The sequence below is a fragment of the Myxocyprinus asiaticus genome, chromosome 6 (genome assembly GCF_019703515.2).
Source record: "Myxocyprinus asiaticus isolate MX2 ecotype Aquarium Trade chromosome 6, UBuf_Myxa_2, whole genome shotgun sequence".
In the NCBI taxonomy this organism is placed as follows: Eukaryota; Metazoa; Chordata; class Actinopteri; order Cypriniformes; family Catostomidae; genus Myxocyprinus; species Myxocyprinus asiaticus.
In genome coordinates this window covers 33,249,859-33,269,554 of record NC_059349.1, presented here as the reverse complement: position 1 = coordinate 33,269,554, position 19,696 = coordinate 33,249,859, and the positions used below count along the sequence as shown (strand labels likewise).

Here is a 19,696-nt window from a genome sequence, read left to right as displayed (position 1 = left end):
TTTTACTGTCAAACTTTACTATTTTCAGTCATAAATATTCAGTGTATTTTATAACGTATAAAATACAAAATATTACAATTTTGTGAAGCTGAAGACGTACCATTAACATATACCACCATGCAATGCACTTTTATATAAAATCGCCCTTTTTTAATTATATTAATAAATGATACTGTTTTCAGTCATAAAAATTTTCATAGTGTGTTTTATAAAATATAAGATACAAAATATTAATATTTTGTAAAGCTGATGACATATACCTTAAACTTACGCCATTTTTCTGTATACATTTTATACTGTTTATTTATTTATTTATTACATTTAGTGCCATGTACCTCTGACCAAGTATTCGGATCTCTAAACGTCTCTGTCCGAACATTCACACAAGTGAAAAAGTGGAGAGGTTTCCATAGTAACGGTAATTCAACGTCATTTCCTCTCATTAAAAAACCCCTCGAGGCATCAGTAGTGTTACCTTGAGGTAAATAAGTGAAAGAGATGGTTCTCACAACCCCCTCGCCGTGACCAGCTAAACTGAGGCAAACTTTTACACCTAAAAACGAGACGAAGGGGGGGAAGTTTTGAATTGCATTCCCCAAATCTGGGTGTTTGGATGGTATGGCTGAGTCGAACAGCGCGAGTTTCCCTCACGCGACAACGAACGGGTCCAGTCGCCATGAGAAGAGTTTGGGTCTCCTCACAGTCAAGTTCGTCACTCTGCTTCAAGAGGCCAAAGACGGAGTGCTTGATCTCAAAGTGGTGGGTTTAAATACGATTACGACCGGCGGAATGAATGAATGAAAGTCGGGCAGGTGGTCTGTCAGGAGTCACACAAAGAAAGTGTTTGTACCTGAATGGACCTTTGTTATTCTGTGAGACTGTCAGAGATGTAGAAAAACGGTGTGTTTGGCTCGTAAATTACTTTAGAGTGTTAAAGAACGAGTTGAAAAGGCGTATTATTGTGACAGAGAGCTCGTTTTTGAACCGAAACCTGTGAGGTATACAGTACGACGGTCTCAGAAACGGCAGGTGTTTGTTACCTGACGCTTTTGCCTGCAAAGACGCAGTAGTGTTAAACGAGATGTGCGTTTGTTTGAGAATTTTCAGGCGTTATTTTAGAATTTAGAATGTTCAGTTCTATTTAGAATCCTTTTTGTTATTATCCGAGTACATGAGCTGCCATACCAAACATGTTATAAGAATTCCAGTACATTGAGTCCGTGCAGCCAGTGCAAGCACACCTACCCTTGCTTCTCACGATAGCACACTTTGTCAAGGGAAACGCTACTGATAACAGTTGAGCCACTATCTGAACCCAGCATAGACAGTTTTCTACCAAAAGATACACTGTTTAGTCCCCACCCCAGTGCTCTAAATCAGGGGTTTTTAACCAGGGATCCCTTAGCCAACACAGGGACCCCCATATAAAAAATGTAATGTTTATTATTATTATTATTATTATTATTATTATTATATGTCATACATTTATATAAAATAATGCTTTTTATTACACTGGCAGCCAAAAGTTTGGAATAATGTACAGATTTTGCTGTTTCGGAAGGAAATTGGTACTTTAATTCACCAACGTGGTATTCAGCTGATCACAAAGTACAGTCAGGATATTACTGATGTTTAAAACAGCACCATCACTATTTGAAAAAAGTCATTTTTGATCAAAAGGCCCCATTTCCAGCAGCCATCACTCCAACACCTTATCCTTGAGTAATCATGCTAAATTGCTAATTTGGTACTAGAAAATCACTTGCCATTATATCTGAAAGTCAATAATAGGTCAAAAATGGCAAAAAAAAAAAGAAACAGCTTTCTCTAGAAATTCAGTCAATCATTGTTTTAAGGGATGAAGGCTAAACAATGCTTGAAATTGCCAAAAAACTGAAGATTTCATACAAAGTTGTAAACTACAGTCTTCAAAGACAAAGGACAACTGGCACTAACAAGGCCAGAAAGAGATGCGGAAGGCCAGATTTACAACTAAACAAGAGGATAAGTACATCAGAGTCTCTAGTTTGAGAAATAGATGCCTCACATGTCCTCAGCTGACAGCTTCATTGAATTCTACCCGCTCAACACCAGTTTCATGTACAACAGTAAAGAGAAGACTCCGGGGTGCAGGCCTTATGGGAAGAATGGCAAAGAAAAAGCCACTTTTGAAACAGAAAAACAAAAAGAAAAGGTTAGAGTGGGCAAAGAAACACAGACATTGGACAACAGATAATTGGAAAAGAGTGTTATGGATCTTAACACCATTGAGCTTTTTGTTGCACGTGGAGGAATTTTTGATGAGAACTCTGTAATAGTTTAAGAAGTTCTGAATTTTTTTTTTTCAAATTGTAATTGTAATTTAAGTTACTAATGTCCTGACTATACATTGTGATCAGTTGAATGCCACTTTGATGAATAAAAGTACCAATTTCTTTCCTTAAGTGCAAAATCTGTACATTACTGTACATTTTGGCCACCAGTGTATATAATGCTTAACAGATCTGGGGATCCCTTGTTGAAAACCCTGGCTCATCATCACCATCATCAGAAAATTGTTCTTGCCTTATTGGACTATCTCTTATAATAACATTGTGTTTTTGTTTTTAAACAGGCTGCTGACAGTTTGGCAGTCAAACAGAAAAGAAGGATCTATGACATCACCAATGTTCTTGAAGGCACTGGGCTCATTGAAAAAAAGACAAAAAACATTATTCAGTGGAAGTGAGTTTGCAGATGTATCTCTTTGAAATGGCGATGCTGAAACTACTGATTGTATTGATGTTAAAAACATAGGGATAATAAGGATGTCTGTTCCCCTCATGTATTTTTGGTGTATTTTCTAAAATGTGTTTTTCTATTGTATCTCATGTTGTATGCTTGCTTTGCCTTGTTGCATCAACTTCTAAAGCAGTTTCATTGTCTTAACTAGGGGAGAGAGTACAGGCTGCCAGCCTCAGGAAGTTCTGGAGCAGGTGGAACTTCTCAAGGCAAATATTGCTGAGCTAGAAATTCAAGAGAGAGAGCTGGACATGCAGGAAGCATGTCTGCAACAGAGCATCAAACATCTGAATGAAGACTCCTCCAGCTGCAGATATCCTTCCTTTCAATCATTACAATCAATGTAAATGCTAGAAATGTCATAAATATTCCCACTTACATTCTTTCATTTTTGGTTGGTTTCCTTATTGTTAACACTCACAGGAAATGGGGCTCTTCTCACACTATTGTCAGAAGAGTGCAGCTAATTACATGGTATACTGGTCCTCTTTGACTGTTTATTGTTAATGCTGGGTATTAGAGTAGTAGCCCTAGTCCAGTTTTTCCAGTCTCTAGTCTATTTCAGTTCATAACCAGTTATTCCTCCTCAGATTAAACATTAAACATGAAGTGGGTTATACAGCTCATCCTGTTTATCTCAATTATTCTTTTCCAAAACAATTGGAAATGTTCCTTAGAACTGCATACATACAGCTATGTCACACATGAGGACATATGTGATGCATTCAGTGGAGATACTCTTCTAGCTGTGATTGCAACATCAGGAACACAGTTGGAGGTCCCAGTACCTGAGATGGTATGGTATACCTTCCTTGACCATTTATCTTTATCGAGAAATTGAGCAAAATGGAAATAGTTGATTGTTTTTATATGCAATTTTTTTTTTTTTTTTTTTTTTTTTTAAATATACCTCCATGACTTTTCTGTTGACTCAGGGCCACAATGGTCAGAAAAAGTACCAGATGAACCTCAGAAGTCACTCCGCTCCCATTCAGGTGATGCTGATAAACAGAGAGACAAGCTGCTCCAAGCCTGTTGTTGTCTCTGTCCCTCCTGTGGATGACATCTCTGCCATGCCGACTCCCCCCAGTACTCCAGCTGGTCTGCAAAGGTTTCCCATCTCCTCGACAGAGCTCTGTGATCTGAAGTGCGGCCAGCTTAAAAGCCTGGCTGCAGAGCACCAGCTCACACGGTCCTCCACACCCCCAGATGTTCACATGGGTAAGTCCTTCATACTGGCCCCGCCCCATACATACTGTTGGTTTGATACTTGTGGCACTAGTCATGTTTCCTTAACCTCTTCAACTCTGCAGACCCGCCCGCAATCCAAAACGGGGTGCTATGTCACGAAAATGTTTTACGCTTTAAATGTTCAAATCTCCGAATACATAAGTCAGGCATATGTGGTATAGTTTGAAAGCTTAGAATCTGAACTTTTGATTGATAACCATCGTTGCTGCATTTGTTACATAAAATGACAAAATAAGGTCTGAAAAAATTCACGTCGCAAATCAGCACCACCTAGAGTTCATGTGGTAGAAATATTAATATGAATATAAAAGTCTTTCAAATAGCACGTAAATAAAAAAATACATATATCAAATGAAAGCTCTCACTCTCAGGAATGTGACGGTACTAATACCACAGTTTGAAAGATTTTCAAAATAATTACAAAGTGGAATATGATTTCTGTAGGACATCAAACACAAATGTCTCTTGTGCACCAGTCACTGTTGCTGTCAGCCCCAAATAGCAAAAAACTGTATATCTGCTTTTACAATAGGCAGTTTTCTAAAAAAATCAGACATTTTTTAATTGTTTGTAAGCTTGTCCCTGTGAATAATCCAATGTTATATCTTAGATGTCCAGGACCAAATATGCATTCCAGCAGGAAAAGCATGCTAACAAATCATCAGAAATATATGTTTTCGACTATTGATGATAAAATTATTTGAAAAGTTGTTATATAACACAAAGGGGAGGATCTCTGCTTTCAAATGACACCTAGACTGAGCTAATAGTCCACTCTGAGGCCGAGATACTCAATGAAACAATGGTGGTGGTGCATGAACTGAAAATTTAACTAAATGTTTACGAGCACATCTGTGAGGGCTAAAATGTTTCTTCTAGTGGAATAAAATATTACTTTTTGGAGGGAGATGGGGTGAACAGAACCACGGAGACATAGTGCGTGTGGAGGCTTCACGCCATCCACCGCGGCAACCACGCTCAACTCACCACGCGCCCCACCGAAAACAAACCACATCAAATTATAGCGACCACGAGGAGTTTACCCCATGTGACTCTACCCTCCCTAGCAACCGGGCCAATTTGGTTGCTTAGGAGACCTGGCTAGAGTCACTCAGCACGCCCTGGGATTCGAACTAGTGAGCTAGCGAACGCCAGGGCTGGTAACCAGCGTATTTTACCACTGAGCTACCCAGGCCCCCCTTGGAGTCCTTTTTTTTTTTTTTTTAATTGTGTTGGGGGCAGCCGAGAAATGCCCCAGAGTTGTAGAGTTTAAAGGTGAGGTGTGTAATTTTTGTGCCAATAGAGTTGCAAAAATAATGACTTCAATCAGTCTACCCAAACAGTCTTTCCTTCATCTTGGAGCAGACAAACATAAAGTCCTGCACCAACCACACGCCAGTGGTTGAACCAATGTTGCTGTGTCGTGGCGGTCAGTATTCTTAAAGTAATGTTTCGGTAGCGCCACAGTGTTTACACTTTTGGGGGAATCAAACTAAAATGGTGAAATGAAAAATTACAAGCATCACCTTTAAATATCTTCTAAAAAGATTAAATTGAATGTATAAATATGAAAATTGATATATAGCATTTGAATATAATGATAAATGCTTGCCTCTTTTCTACATTTTTATATCTTTTTCAATTAGAATGTCACCCTGAGTCCCCTGCTAGTCAGTGTTTATTAATGCAGGAGTCTGTTGGTGATGCTGAGGCTGTTGAAGTACAACAGAGAGAGAATCAGGATCTGCAGTCCATGCTGGAGGAAATGAGGGAAGAGAGAGAAGGTGAAAAGGATACCATTACTCTACCAATAATTGGGACAAACCAATAAGATAACATTACAGAGCAGTCATTTTCAAAGAATTGGGAGATAATGTTTAATTTATGTGAACTGCTAGGAGATACCTTTTGAGTTGCTGCCTGCAATTTTTCACACTCATATTTAAAAGCTCACCATTTACACATACTGTGGACTTATTGCAAAAAATGTGTCTAATTTTTGTCAGAAACCCTCACAAAAAAAAAAAAAAAAAGACTCCAATTATTCAAAATAATATTTTATATGTTTACAGTCTTTTGATGAATAGATTTTCTAAATATCTTTTTTTTTTTGTCCTAATTTTGTAAGCATGTACTTCTGTTTTTTTTATTTTCACCCCATCACTCTCCAAAATGTCTTATTTTATTCCATTACTTGGCAGCAATATTAGAAATATTTTTGTTTTTGCTCCAGGAACAGGGTTGAGAACCACTGCTCTAATGCACTGTAATACTCACAGATGTGCTCGTCCATAGACATACAGTCTAATTTTCAATTCACGTACCACCCCCATTGTTTTATTGAATATCTCAGCCTCTTAGTGGACTAGAAGCTCAATCTAGGTGTCATTAGAAAGCTCCTCCCCTTTGCGGTAATGATGATTAATCATCAATAGTTGATAACATATTTCTGATGATTTGTGTAGCATGCTTTTCCTGCTGGACCACATATTTTGTTCTGGACATCTAAAATATAACATTGGATTATTCACACAAGCAAACTCACCAAAAAGTTAAAAATGGCAAATGTTTTATACAACTGCCTAAGGTAAAAGTAGATCTAAAGTTTTTAGCTATTAGGGGCTGACAGCAGCAGTGATTGGCACATAAAGACATTTGTATTTGATGTCTTACAGAAATCATATTTCACTTTGTGATTCTTTTAAAAATCTTTCGAACTGTAAAATAAACTTTATAATCACATTCCTGAGAACGAGAGCTTTCATTTGATATATGATTAGTCTATTTACATGCTATTTGAAAGACTTTTATATTCAGATTTCTACCTTAACCTCTAGTTGGGGCAGATTTGCGACACATGTTTTCAGGCCTTATTTTGTTATTTTATGTAACATATATGCAGAAGTAATGTTAATCTGTGAAAAGTTCAGATTCTAACACGAGTCATAATCAGACGCAGACAATTACAGTGACAAGCCGTCTGCCTGTCCACACCAGAGGAGACACAGCGATATTCATACACTAAAATGAGGATAATTGATGATGAAATGTAGAAATCAGAGCAATCACAGACAGATCAGTGTGTTTATTGAACACGACTCATTTCTCATTGAAGCTCCGTATGGACATTAGTTCTCTACGGCAAACCCCGTGGGGATAAATACACAATCACACACATACACGGGGCAAAGTTACTTTATGAATCGCATCCTTATTCAGTTTTACGATTATGTTCACACGGTACTCATGCTGTTATATTGCCAATCTCCACATGACAGGGAAGTGGAGAGAAAGTCATAATGAGCCGGTATGTCTCCCCTCTGCCATTCTGTATCTGAACCGGTGTGTGTGTGATAGCGCCGGCTGAAGAGAACGAGACCTCAAGCACAATATTCGGTAGGTGTGTGACACCCTCGGCCAAAATCAAGTTGTTGTGAACCAGCTAGTGAGATGCTGGCTTTAATATACTGTAATAAGAATAATTTTAGACCCATTTGTTGACTGTGCTGCCCGGCGCGATGTCGCAGAAATAGAAACCATTCCAAAAATAGAAAGCCCTGTCACTCGTCGTGTGTCGCGGCTGGTTAGGACAAAAACTTTAAGATGGAAAAGATACCTTTTATCGCGGTGTTGCATTTCGTCTGGTTAGGACACGGTGTAAGCTTTCAAACGATACTCCATATGCCTGACTTATGTATTCGGAGACTTGAACATTTTAAGTAAACTTTTTCTGCGACTTAGTGCCCCTTTTTGGACCTGCCACCGGGTCCGCAGAGTTTAAGTTAATAAACGCTGACCTTTTTTCTTTTCCTCCAGGTGTTTCTGACCTCATAGATGAATTGATGTCATCAGATGGTAAGTTCTCCAAATATGTTTTCCAGCCCTTTTCACATTTCCTGGTTTGGAAAGCAGAAGTTAAGTAAACCAGGGTAAACTTCTGTTGCGGAGAATAGGAGACCACTTCAAATATTATTTCTGCAAATATTATATTTCCCATTTGCTCCAATAGCAAAAGAAAAAAAAATTACTGTTGTTTTCACAACTTTCCATAAGAGGGAAAAATTATAGAGCAATAGAATACGGCAGTCGGAAGAGAGAAAGATGCCAAATTTACTCTCACTCCTTTAGCAGCTGCATTAGAAAGACCATCATAGATGTGCTAACTAGTTTTTTAATTAATGCCAGGGTAACATAACACAACGTATAATGTTATAATTTTACTCTAATTCATTTGTAAAAATGTAAAATATAAATCATTTGCTAGATTTACGCTTCTAAATATTGCAGAAATGCTGAAAAGGCTCTATTTATTTGCATCAGTACTGGCATTCTTCACAGCCCCCTTGTGGTCACATAGCAGAACTTTTTTGTTATATTTATTCTCACCGTCCTTATCAGCTAATCATATAGCTAGCATAGTAGATACATATTTTTAAACTTAGCTGAGAGGTAGTGAATTCCCATGGCTGAGTGAGGTTTTTTTTCAAGGTTTCTGTTTCCTACACATGCCAGTTCTTTCAATTTAAGAGTTTAAAGATTATGTTAGTATATGAGTCAAAAACATCATATAAAGTCATCAGTTTTATATGAATCATCATAACTTGACAAATTTTAAACATTTAGTATTTTGAATGACCAATTTTTCTTTCTTTTTGGTAACATTTTCTTTTAACCCCTGTAGTTTTCCCCTTGTTAAGACTTTCACCCAACCCTGGTGTGGATTACAGTTTCAACCTTGATGACAACGAGGGAGTCTGCGACCTTTTTGATGTGCAGATTCTTAATTATTAAGGCATGATTCATGCCACGCTGGTCCACACTTGCTTTCATAGAAAAAAAAAAAAAAAAAAAGAGGTCCCAACTGCCAACGGTTGCATTCCTTCCTCAGTGCCTGCTCCCTGAACCTTGGCTTGCACTCAGTTTCACATTCATTTACATTTCATCCTCAGCTTGGGTTTGCAAGTCTTTAACAGTGTTTTCCTATCTGCCTTCAACCATGACTAATGTTTCAGAGAAAGAGACAGGAAAAATAAACCCCTTCCCCCCCCCCAAAAAAAACTAGACCTTAGGAACACGTACCTTGTGTGTCTATTGTCATTTTGTGTAATGCAGCCGTTTGTTTGTTTTCAGTTTTGTGGTGTTGCTCATTATTTCTGACGAGTGATGGCATAATCCGTAGAGGTGAATGGAGTTTAGTTTGAATGTAATTTGAGAAATTAACACTACCCAAACCTGACACTGTTTTGCCTGTATGCTTGTTGGGACATGTGCCTTAAGATCATCTATTTGTTCATTCTTTTTGTGCCACCATTTCACATTCTTCATGATACTCATATGATACATGATACTTTATATTCTTACTGAGTATAGAAAGTGCCTTTCTAAGTAACATGAAAATGTATAATATAATTTAACTGTATGCAGACTTTTCTAATTTGTTATTTGAATGGCTCAATTTCTTGTGTATAATTATTTAATTACTACACTAATTATTTTTATTGAAACTGTTAGTTGGTTTTGTTTGTAGTCCTTTGACAGAAACACGGTGACACTCAACTGTGCATATTTATATTGTGTTTTTGTTGCTATTCGTAACTGATTGCCATGTTGGAATATCACTATGTTGTTCACTTTGTTTTGAATAGCTGATTGAAGTTGTTTTTGTATTTTGTATAATTGTATTTTGTTTGTGTAGAGGCAATCCTACCCAATTTAATTAATATAATTTGTAACGTTCTTGAATTAGAGAACATAAAGCTGTTAAACTGCCTTGGATAATCGTTGTGTATACTTTACAAAACATAGTGCCTTTTTATTATTATTTAGCAACTTTTTTTCAAAAAAAACTAATCAAAGGAGCAATGTTTTTGTTCTGTTGCACTTTTTTTTTTATCAAAGTTATGTAAACATTTGCTATTGCTCAAGTCCTGTTATCATTTATGTTCAGGGTGGAATTTTGACTTGGAAGCATCTTTGTTTGTAACATTGTAATATAACCCACATGAAACATATTGTTTTGAGTTGTGTCAAAATCTCTAAGGCATCTAGCCATCTCAAGGTCTCAATTATATTGTTTTTCTGTGCAGCACAGAATCTCTGACTTTTTTATAATCATTTTTCACATATTGAGCAACTTATTTTACATTGTCAGTATTTAATCTAGTCTGTGCTATTAATCTGCAAAATGTTTTATGTCTCAGTCTTCCTGACGCTACCTAATATTCATGTTTCCTATTACCTTTAGGCAGTTTATGTAAGGTATATAAATGCTTAATTAAAAAATAAAGAATGTTTGACTTTATAATTTCTTTATCAACAAATGTTTGATTATTAGGTTTTAAATAAACACTTGGATTTTACATTTATCACAGCCATAAAAAAAACAGCCCACAAAGATTATAAAGAAAACACACAAGCAAGGTATGCATAACTGCCCTACTACATTATATACAACAAATGTCTTTGCAGAATTTTAATTTTGAAAATGACTGATTTAGTGCTAGTGCATAGACTGCATTCTGTTGACATTAGCTGAGCTCTCTCATCTCCATTCGCATTCTTTACTCCATTCTTTTTTTCCCTAATGCATCTGTGTTTTAATGGGGATGGTGTTTGAAATATGGAGAAGTTTGTTTGATTCTGCAGCTGGAGATAATACAAATGCAATGCCAATGTTGTGACCCATAACAATGGGCAAGTTTGCATCTTTAGTTCTCCTGAATTTCTTTTGAACATTCTTAAATTGGACATTATACAAGAGGGACGAATAAATTGCATGTAACAATTGCATGAAATTGTGCACTGTTACCATTACTACTAAATGAAAAACACTGTGATCAGATAAACTCTTGGAACAGATTAGCCAAAGATTACATGAGTGCATGTGATATTCTTCTGTAAACAGGAACATTCTTTTAGGATTATGCTAGATCCATAGAGTATTATGATATTAAGTAGGAAAGTCTTGATGATGAATAATTACATTCTTTATATACAGTGTAATATACTTTGGGATGAAGAACAACATGTCCTTAATTTTGAACTCACCCTCTGTTGTTTCAAACCTGTTTTACTTTCTTCCAATGAGCACAAAAGGAGATGTTAGACAGAATGTTAGCCTCAGTCACCATTCACTTTTACGCTATTGTAAGAAAAAATAAAATTGCAATGTAGATTAATGGTGGCTGAGGCTAACATTCTGCCTAACATCTCCTTTTGGGACTAAAGAAAGCCATACAGTTTGGAACAACATCAGAATTAGTACTGTAAATGATGACAGAATTTACATTTTTAGATGAACTATCCCATTAATACCATATTTCAACAGACAAACCCACAGACAAAAAAAACATCCTCTCTCTCTCTCTCTCCTGTATGCTCAAATTGAAAAGGTGCTGGTCTCTTGGGATTGTGAATGGGAATTTAAAGAGATGACCACTTCCTGCTGCTGTCTTATGTGTGCTAACCTCCTCCCTCTATCCCCAAACCCTTTAGCACACTTCATTACATGCTGCCTAAAAGAGGAACCGATGAAAGCATAAAGAATAGGGTTTAGACAACAGTGTGTCAGTGCAAGGCTCTCTGTGATCTGAGTAGCCCTGTCCAGCTCTTTACTTGTTCTACAGTGAGTCACAAATGTGTACACAATGTCCATGGTCCGGCAGAACTTGATAACGTTGTAGGGTAGCTGCGTGACCACAAAAACTCCAACCATAGCCAGCAGAACACGGATCGACCTCCACTTCCTCCACTTTCTCTCTAGAGGGAGCTTCACTAGAGCTAGCCCTACAGAGGTGTAACAGTATAGCATCACCAACAAAGGTAGCAAGAAGCCCATTATGACTTCCACCACTTCCAAACTGGCTTTAGCTCTGAGCACCATGTCTGAAGAATACATTGCCAAACAGCTTTTTTTATAAGGTAGCTCCCTGACCGTTGAAAACACCAAATCTGGGACACCTAGAAAAAAAGCTATGATCCAGACGACCAGACAAATTTTTCCAGAGTGGTTCTTTCGGAAGACACGTGCAAAACCTCTGTTTCTGGTTCCGGGCATCAAAGCCAGATACTGATCCATGCTAATATGGGCCAGGAGCAGCATGCTGCAGGTGAAATTAATGGTGTACAGAGAAGATACAAGTTTACAGAGAGCAACCCCAAGCTCCCAGCCATGGACAGCATCAGTGGCCCAGAAGGGCAGTGTCAGGAGCAGCAATAGATCTGCCAAAGCCAGGTGAAGTATAAATGTGTCAGTCATTGTTTTCAGTTGCTTGCAATATGCATACACTGCCAAAACCAGGCCATTTCCAGCCAAGCCTATCACCAAAGACAAACTGAAAACAGCTGGGAGGAAGATCCTCGCAAAGGAGCGTATGTCACCCTTCTCACAGATGGTCTGATAGTCATCATAGCTGAAGTTGAAGCTGTTGTTTTCATACTCAGGGTAGTCGTAGTACTGTTCCTCTGAGCTCTCCATTCTTCCACTAATGTTGAGATTTCTGAAAATGAAAACAATCAATTATTACTATCAATCAAATAAAATTTTTGGTCATACTTTTTATTAGGTGTCAAACTACTATGTACTAACATACAATACAATGTATTTACTGTGTAAATACATGTTGTTCTGCAAAATTCTCACAAGATTCACATTTGCTGCTACTGAGGTTAAGGTACGGGTAGGTTTAGGAGTAGGAGTATGGTTAAGGTTGGGGTTAGAGTTAAGACCTGGTCCCTAGGTATACTTCCATTTTGACGCGAATGCCCAGCGTCTGCGTTCAGTTAAACGCGAGCCTGTCAAAGTGGAATCATAACTTATGATTTATACATTCTGTGTGGCCTTTGGGTTCGAGTACAACATTTTGGCTGTGTGGAATGCCCAAAAGCCCTTGCACTTGAATAAATCATGTTCTGTATGTTTGGGAAAAACAAGGGAAATAATGTAAAAAAAAAAAAAAATTTGTTATTTAAAAATCTATATAGCTTAAATTCTTATGACTATTGTTGTTGTTTTGTTGTAGCTGGTTGATCATTGAGATTTTTGTGAAGTCACCATGAGGGTGATTAATGATGCTTCTGGTGAACTTGGAGCCTGTTCAATTTAAGCTATTAAGCTATTGTACATTACAAAAGTGCAGATTTATCTGCACTAAGAAGTACCGAGGACAATTCAATGTGTCATATGGCTTACCGAGATTCCAATTTCCCTTATACTGTATAAGACATCCTATAACTCAATTTAAATCATTAAATAAAAACATTGATATTTTAATCACGGATGAGTTACGTTTACTTGTAACTAGTTAATGTTACTTAAAAAAATTAAGTTCAGTTTACTTCAGCCAAATAAGTTTGTTTACATTAAAAAGCATGCAAACGAATTGCCTTGAGAAATCTAAGTAAGGTCAATTAAGTAGATTTTACAGTGCATAAAGATGTCTTTATAGTCCTTCAGACTTGAATTATACAAATGCAGGTATCTCTTGACCTCCTCCAACATGTGATGTGCAGTCAAGATCTGATTACATCTTCTAGCACTTTTACATGACAGCAACGGCTCAAATGTGAGTGTTGCCACATTGTGGACCCACTTATTAGTGCACATATTCCAGGCGCACGCACAATCTGCACGTTCAAAGTTGACGTGGTTAGCGTGGTTAGAAAAATCGGGCTGCAGGCTTTTGTCTTGAGCACTCTGCTGATGAAGAGATTTGCATCAAACGTCTGACTGAAGTATACTTTGGACTTTAGATTTCAGGGTAAGGGTTGGGTTAAGGTTAGGTTTAGGATTAGAGGTAAGGTTAACAGTGTAACTACATATGTAATTCAATGCTGGTACTGTAAATGTAAGTACAATGCAACAACATGTATGTACATAATAAGTACATTGTATCAAATGCTTAAGTGCATAGTAGTTAAAGACACATAATATAAAGTGGGACCAAATTTTTAATTAATTACTTAATTACATCATATGTCGCATATACCATAATTTGCGGAAAAGGCCCCCAAAATGAAGATAATTCAATATATAACAATCAAAAGAGGCCTTTTTATAAATATAATTCAAAATGAATAATATTCATTTATAATAATATGATATCAGATAATTCAAAGACATTACATCATTGTAGCAGACAAGTAAAGCATTGATTACTTAATGCAAAAAGTTATTTTAGAAGCCTGTATAGGCTATTGTTTAGGTCCCCCCCCCCCCCCCCCATATCACTGAACATAAGCCTATTATTGGCCTACAGTCCACAGCCAGTTCATAAATCTGTCTGAAGTAGACACAGGACACATTGTTGCATTCCGTCCGTACATGCATCACACAAATGCTTTTGGTGCATCTCACTGTGGTTGAGTCGTGCTTCACTTGGTTTCAGTGTCTCTACCTATAAATGCTGTGTCAAGTTAAAAGTAGTTTGAAGCTTTAAAAACGGGTCTTGAGATTCCTGCAGTCTGCTCTGTCCATCTGTCTTTGATGATCTGTCAGTTTGTTGCCTGTACAGCTAGAGCCGCACTTACTGCCTTCTGCTGACTGAGACTCGAAAAAACATGGAGTTTGCACTTGAAAGTTGAACTGGTCCATTGGTAGGAACATTTCTTATTGCTGTTGCACGATTAATTGCGCTATTATTTAATATTATTTTTATATAATTAATCGCCTTTGAATTAACGTGTAAAATCAATAGCATTATCAGTTATTTTAACTTTTTTTAGTTTTCAGTTCACAAAAAGAGATATGGCAATTGTCAAATGTTTTTATATTGACAAATATAGAGTTAATTTGCTTTCTCCCAGAACAGCAGAGAGAAAGCATATGGCTACCAGAAAGGATATAATATTGCTGTAGGCGTGTAACAGCACCTTGATTCCAAACATTCCGATTCCCCTTTTATCAAATGCCCTTTTCCATGCATGCTTAAACTCTAAGATAAAACTGAAACTAAAGATTCCTATCAGTTATACATGGTAAATTCAACCCAGCTTTTCTGTGGTCATCATTTGCTAAAAACAAACCACAAGGCTTACTTGCTGTAAAATGTATTGTCAAACAATCCTCCCAAAAAAACAAAAAAACAAATAAAAAATCCTCCCAGTGGTGTTTTTTTTTTTTTTTAACTTACAAAGATAGCACCAGAAAGCCTTTCCCACAGACTTTTTATTAGACTTTAAAATCTTATGAACCCCACGTCTTAGCTATATGTTTTCACATATATCAGCATTGACAACACACTGAAAAATATTTAAAGATTATTCACTATTCACTAAGTGTAGTCACAATTATTAGACCACAAGTGAGAATACATTTCAATCAGGCTTCTGATTATAATTACATTATTTAACATTCTGATAAATGTATGGTTCTTCAGAAAACCCTTTGAAAATCCATGATCACACGGGAAGTCGGAATGTTGCTTCCAAATGCGGTGCAATATTTTCAAATAGCTGACAGGCACATTTTAATACTGTTAATGACAAGCTGATCTTAACATTTAAACAGTCACATACTCTCTGTTCAAGGCATAAAATTCAGGTATTTTGGTTAACATCTGCAGAATCTTAATTTTCAAACCAAAACTAAATTGTTTGTTTTTTTAACATATGAAACTATGCCTTTTCCTACCATGTAAGAGTGGGGGCTTCTCCTGAAGGCAGTGGATTCTTTCTGTCTGCGTTTCCTGTAAGCAAGAGCCTGCTTACTATGACTCATGCAAGCAGACGTTTGTTCCAATACCTCACCAGCTGTGTGTATCTGTTCTTATGTGTGATTGTGTGTGACACTCTGCAAGCAACTGTCCATAAACATGCTTATAAGATCTTCTAAATGAAATAACTTATAACTTTACAATATAAATGCAATGCACAGTCACAGCAAAATCGTTTTGAAACAAGTTTTTTCCTCCACTAATTTTAAATGAACTTACCTCTTACCTCTTCCTGTGGTTAAACAGACTTACCCAACTTTAACTGTATTTAGCATATACAGTATTTAGCATGGTGTATATGTGGATTATTGTCTAACTACATGTTTCCCCTTCAGCTTAGTTTGGTCAGGTTGATTGAGCTGCATATTTTTGTTGTGAAAAAAGAAAAAAAAAATCAAAGGAGGAGTGCTGTTGACTTTGTTTAAAGTCTACCATCTGCACATTTTTTTTTTTAATTTTTTTTTTAAGTTTATCCTGTAAAGTACATGTCTCTGGAAGTGCAAATGGTTGCTTTTGCATGGTTGCTTCTTGGGGTATTTTAGATACTGACATGATCACATCAGAGTGAAATGTGCAGTAAACAGCATTGTGTCCTCATCAAGGATTATGCAGATAAGGAAGGAGGGGTGTTTTCTGTTTGCTTTGGACTGCTAATTTGTTTTGAAAAATTCTTGGCAAGAGGCTTACTTTTTTGTGTTTTCTCAAGCTGCCAAATTCTTTTCTGGCACACTGAATCAGCAGAACCACTCAAATATGCAGTTGATCACTCACAGAAGCAATCAACACACACTCCACCTCTCATATTCTTTGTGTTTATAACTATATCAACATGTCATCATTGATTTATTTGTACTTAGCTGCTTTTAGGTTAAACACCTCATGAAACGGCCAGAGCTTTACGAAGCAATTTCAAAATGTCATAATTTTGCCTTTTGCATTTTCATGTACAGTGTTTTGCACTGGGTCAACACAGTACAAACTTAAACACAAATGCTTTATTGTAGCTGAGATATTCAGATAAACATACATCAATTAAACATTGTGTTTATACAGAAGCCAAGCTGCTGTCTTGAGTAAACATCTCTTGGGTAAATGCTGCCTCCTAGTGGTACCTATTTGGATTCCAGATGAGGCAGAATCCACGTATTAAGACTCTGTATAGAAGTTGTTATTTATCCTAAGTACACTTTTAAAGAAAATGAAGTAGAAAGAAAATATTTTATTTTCAAAATAATATAACTTGAGAATGAAACACTCTTTAGGAAACATTTTAACCTTTCGCTATGCAATTGCTATTTTTCCTGTTTCAGGGGATGTGGGAACCTGTAAGGAGAACACATTCTATTACATATTAACCTCAGTAATGCCTAGAATTATTAGATCTTCTCAATGTTTCTTGCTATGTAAAAAGATTTACATTACCTCGGAAGGAGACATAAACCCTAACATAGAGAACTTCCATGGTTTATGCTTCTTGCCTTGTTTTCGATCATTGTTTGTCTGCCTCTTAAGCACGAGGAGGCTACAGTTAACGGGTTAAGGAAAGAATTAGAAATGTTTTTGTTTTGTTTTTTCTGAATTTTTGTATACATTTATTCATCATTTATGGTGTTAATGGCCAGTTGACAGGCTGATTGGAGGAAAGGGAGTACCTGTGCTACTCCATCGTCTCCTAAAGGGATGAGGCTCCGTAGATGTGGAGGTCTTTTTTGTCTGGTAACCTTGGTATTCTCCTGCCTCTTGGTGCTGAAGCTCTGGTGGTGATGTTTTAATTGAGTTAGCCATCAGATGAGCTCAGTGTAAAGTATGTAAATATATTTTTTAAAGAGGGAATTATGCCACTGGTGAAGCTTGTGTAGATAATGGCTTGGAGAATTAGTCAACATGAAATAAACAATTGACCTGTTTACTTTTGTAGAGCCATTTTTATTGTGCACTATTCATCAGTGCATGTTATAAGAAAAATAATGTTTCTCTTCAAATCTTTAATCAAAATAAGTGTATAATATTATTTAAATAATAACTTGCTCCACCTTCAAAATGACTTTCCTTTTTGGGTGATGTTACCAATCCCTGTTATTTTTCAAGCCCCTCTCTCCAACCATCTGAATGCATGTAATGCCACTTTTCACAATCTAATCAATTCCTAATGGATAAAAACACATTTTTTTTTTTTTTTTTTTTTTAGGTTGGATATCCAGTTACTCTCGGAAATACTTCAGACAGAAAATGGACCAAATCTATTTTTGGCAGTTTGATATCTGTACTCAGAGATATTACTGAAACATTAGAGATGAACTAGCAGCACTCATGATTAATTTACAACTGGTGTTTTCAGCCTCTCTACAGTTATCTGACAGAAAGAAAAAAAATAGATAGAGAGAGAGAGTAAAATCAACTTGATTATTGTCTATACTGATGTGCGAAGGGATTCTAGCTTGAAAGGTTACATAATGCATCTGAAAAATGATCTGAAAACAAAATCTGACACCCAGACACATACTTATTTATCATATGTGTAGGCTACTTACACTCAGTGGTGAGAAGACTTCTATCTTTGCATTACTTTCTTTTTCTGTGGAGACTGACTGTCACCGTACTCTGTGTAACTTGTCAAAAAAAATATTGAGAGCATAACAACATTTCAAAACATAAAAGACACACACATATATATATATATATTTACATACTACTTAAGGATAGTTTATATAGATCATGCTATCTTTTGAAGATCATAATAATAGTGATTCCGAAATATCTGCTTAATGCACTGGGGGTTTTAATGAAGTCTGGACTTGGTGTGCATACCACTGCCATGATGTCAGAGTAGTGAGACAGAGATTTCGGTTCCGGTTCATTTTCAGAAACCTGAAAAGATTCATTTAAAATAACATAGTCAGCAGATGCAATGTTCATCATTATCAGTGTACCAGTGTTCAAATATTGACAAACTGCTTTTTAATGACACATAGTGTTTACCATGCTACTGCACAGTCTGAAATGACAATAATAATGAAACAGATTTAAAGAAAATCCATGCCCCAAAACAATGTGCCTCTTAAAAATATCCTGTTCATTCTAGTGCGATTAACACTCTCCTTTATCAGAGACACTGCCAGAAAAGTTCATTCCTCACCTCAAACTGATGAAGATCCTCCTGTTCAAATTCAAAATTTGGTGGCATTTCTATGCTGCTTTCTGTGTCAATTTGCTCTCCATGAAGACTGTAAATAAGCAGGCTGAGACAAAACAGCTGTAGTTGCATGCAAAACTTCATTCTGCTGCTTTCTGCTGTCTAAGCGCACTTCAGCTCTGTTTTATACTCACACATATAATTGGTACCAGATGTCCAGAGAGGGAGCAGTACAGTACAACATTTTCGAAAACATTGTTAATGAAACACACTTGCGGGTTTAAAGAGAACAACAACCCTGTGTAGGTAACACTGGCACCCCATAATAGTACATAGAGCATTTCATGAGTGATTTGTTCTGGCTGAGGAACATAGAGAAGGATGTCTCCCATAATAGACTTATTATTTTTTTCTGTCATCCAGCTATTGTTCTTGCCATTGATTTATACTTTTGTTTATTGGAAAATAGATGACAGCCATTAGGCCTACATAAGAAGATTTTTTTTTTTTTGAAACTAAGGAAAACAAAGTCACAAATGTAAAATCTCAAAAAGAAGTTGAATGTATCCTATTGGAGATTGCTTCAAAGAGAATAGTAAGATGGGGCAGTGGCCTAGCACAAGATGCATTCATGATTACCATAGCTTTAATTAAAGGTGCTGTAAGCCATTTCAGCCGTTCTACTTCCACTAGACTGAGCCGTTGGATTAGCCACGCCCCCTCTTTCCAAAACCCCGAACTGTAAAGATACCAAAATTAGCTTTATTGAGAGCAGAAATGGTTGTTAAAACAATAGTATAAAAATAGCACCCTCAACTGA

General features: G+C 36.7%; 2 protein-coding genes across 5 annotated transcripts; one reads left to right on the top strand and one right to left on the bottom strand.

Moving 5' to 3' along the window:
- Positions 1–426: 426 nt before the first annotated feature.
- Positions 427–10,281, top strand: LOC127442113 (transcription factor E2F5-like). Of its 3 annotated transcripts, none has more exons than XM_051699913.1 (8): positions 427–759; positions 2,615–2,724; positions 2,933–3,097; positions 3,472–3,577; positions 3,777–4,002; positions 5,679–5,816; positions 7,849–7,887; positions 8,714–10,281. In XM_051699913.1, the coding sequence occupies exons 1-8, from the start codon at positions 619–621 to the stop codon at positions 8,821–8,823; spliced, it is 1,035 nt and encodes a 344-aa protein (XP_051555873.1). In that variant the 5' UTR covers positions 427–618; the 3' UTR covers positions 8,824–10,281. The 3 variants fall into 3 exon arrangements, with proteins under 3 accessions (XP_051555873.1, XP_051555874.1, XP_051555872.1); XM_051699912.1 differs by having other exon boundaries at positions 428–759; positions 3,717–4,002; positions 8,714–10,276; XM_051699914.1 differs by lacking the exon at positions 5,679–5,816 and having other exon boundaries at positions 3,717–4,002.
- Positions 9,879–19,076, bottom strand: ackr4a (atypical chemokine receptor 4a). Of its 2 annotated transcripts, XM_051699910.1 has the most exons (7): positions 18,880–19,076; positions 18,552–18,611; positions 18,275–18,352; positions 17,396–17,497; positions 17,166–17,265; positions 15,662–17,066; positions 9,879–12,530 (listed from the first exon to the last, which is right to left on the bottom strand). In XM_051699910.1, the coding sequence occupies exon 7, from the start codon at positions 12,506–12,508 to the stop codon at positions 11,411–11,413; it is 1,098 nt and encodes a 365-aa protein (XP_051555870.1). In that variant the 5' UTR covers positions 12,509–12,530; positions 15,662–17,066; positions 17,166–17,265; positions 17,396–17,497; positions 18,275–18,352; positions 18,552–18,611; positions 18,880–19,076; the 3' UTR covers positions 9,879–11,410. The 2 variants fall into 2 exon arrangements, with proteins under 2 accessions (XP_051555870.1, XP_051555871.1); XM_051699911.1 differs by lacking the exons at positions 17,166–17,265; positions 17,396–17,497; positions 18,275–18,352; positions 18,552–18,611; positions 18,880–19,076 and having other exon boundaries at positions 15,662–15,716; positions 15,996–16,010.
- Positions 19,077–19,696: the final 620 nt, after the last annotated feature.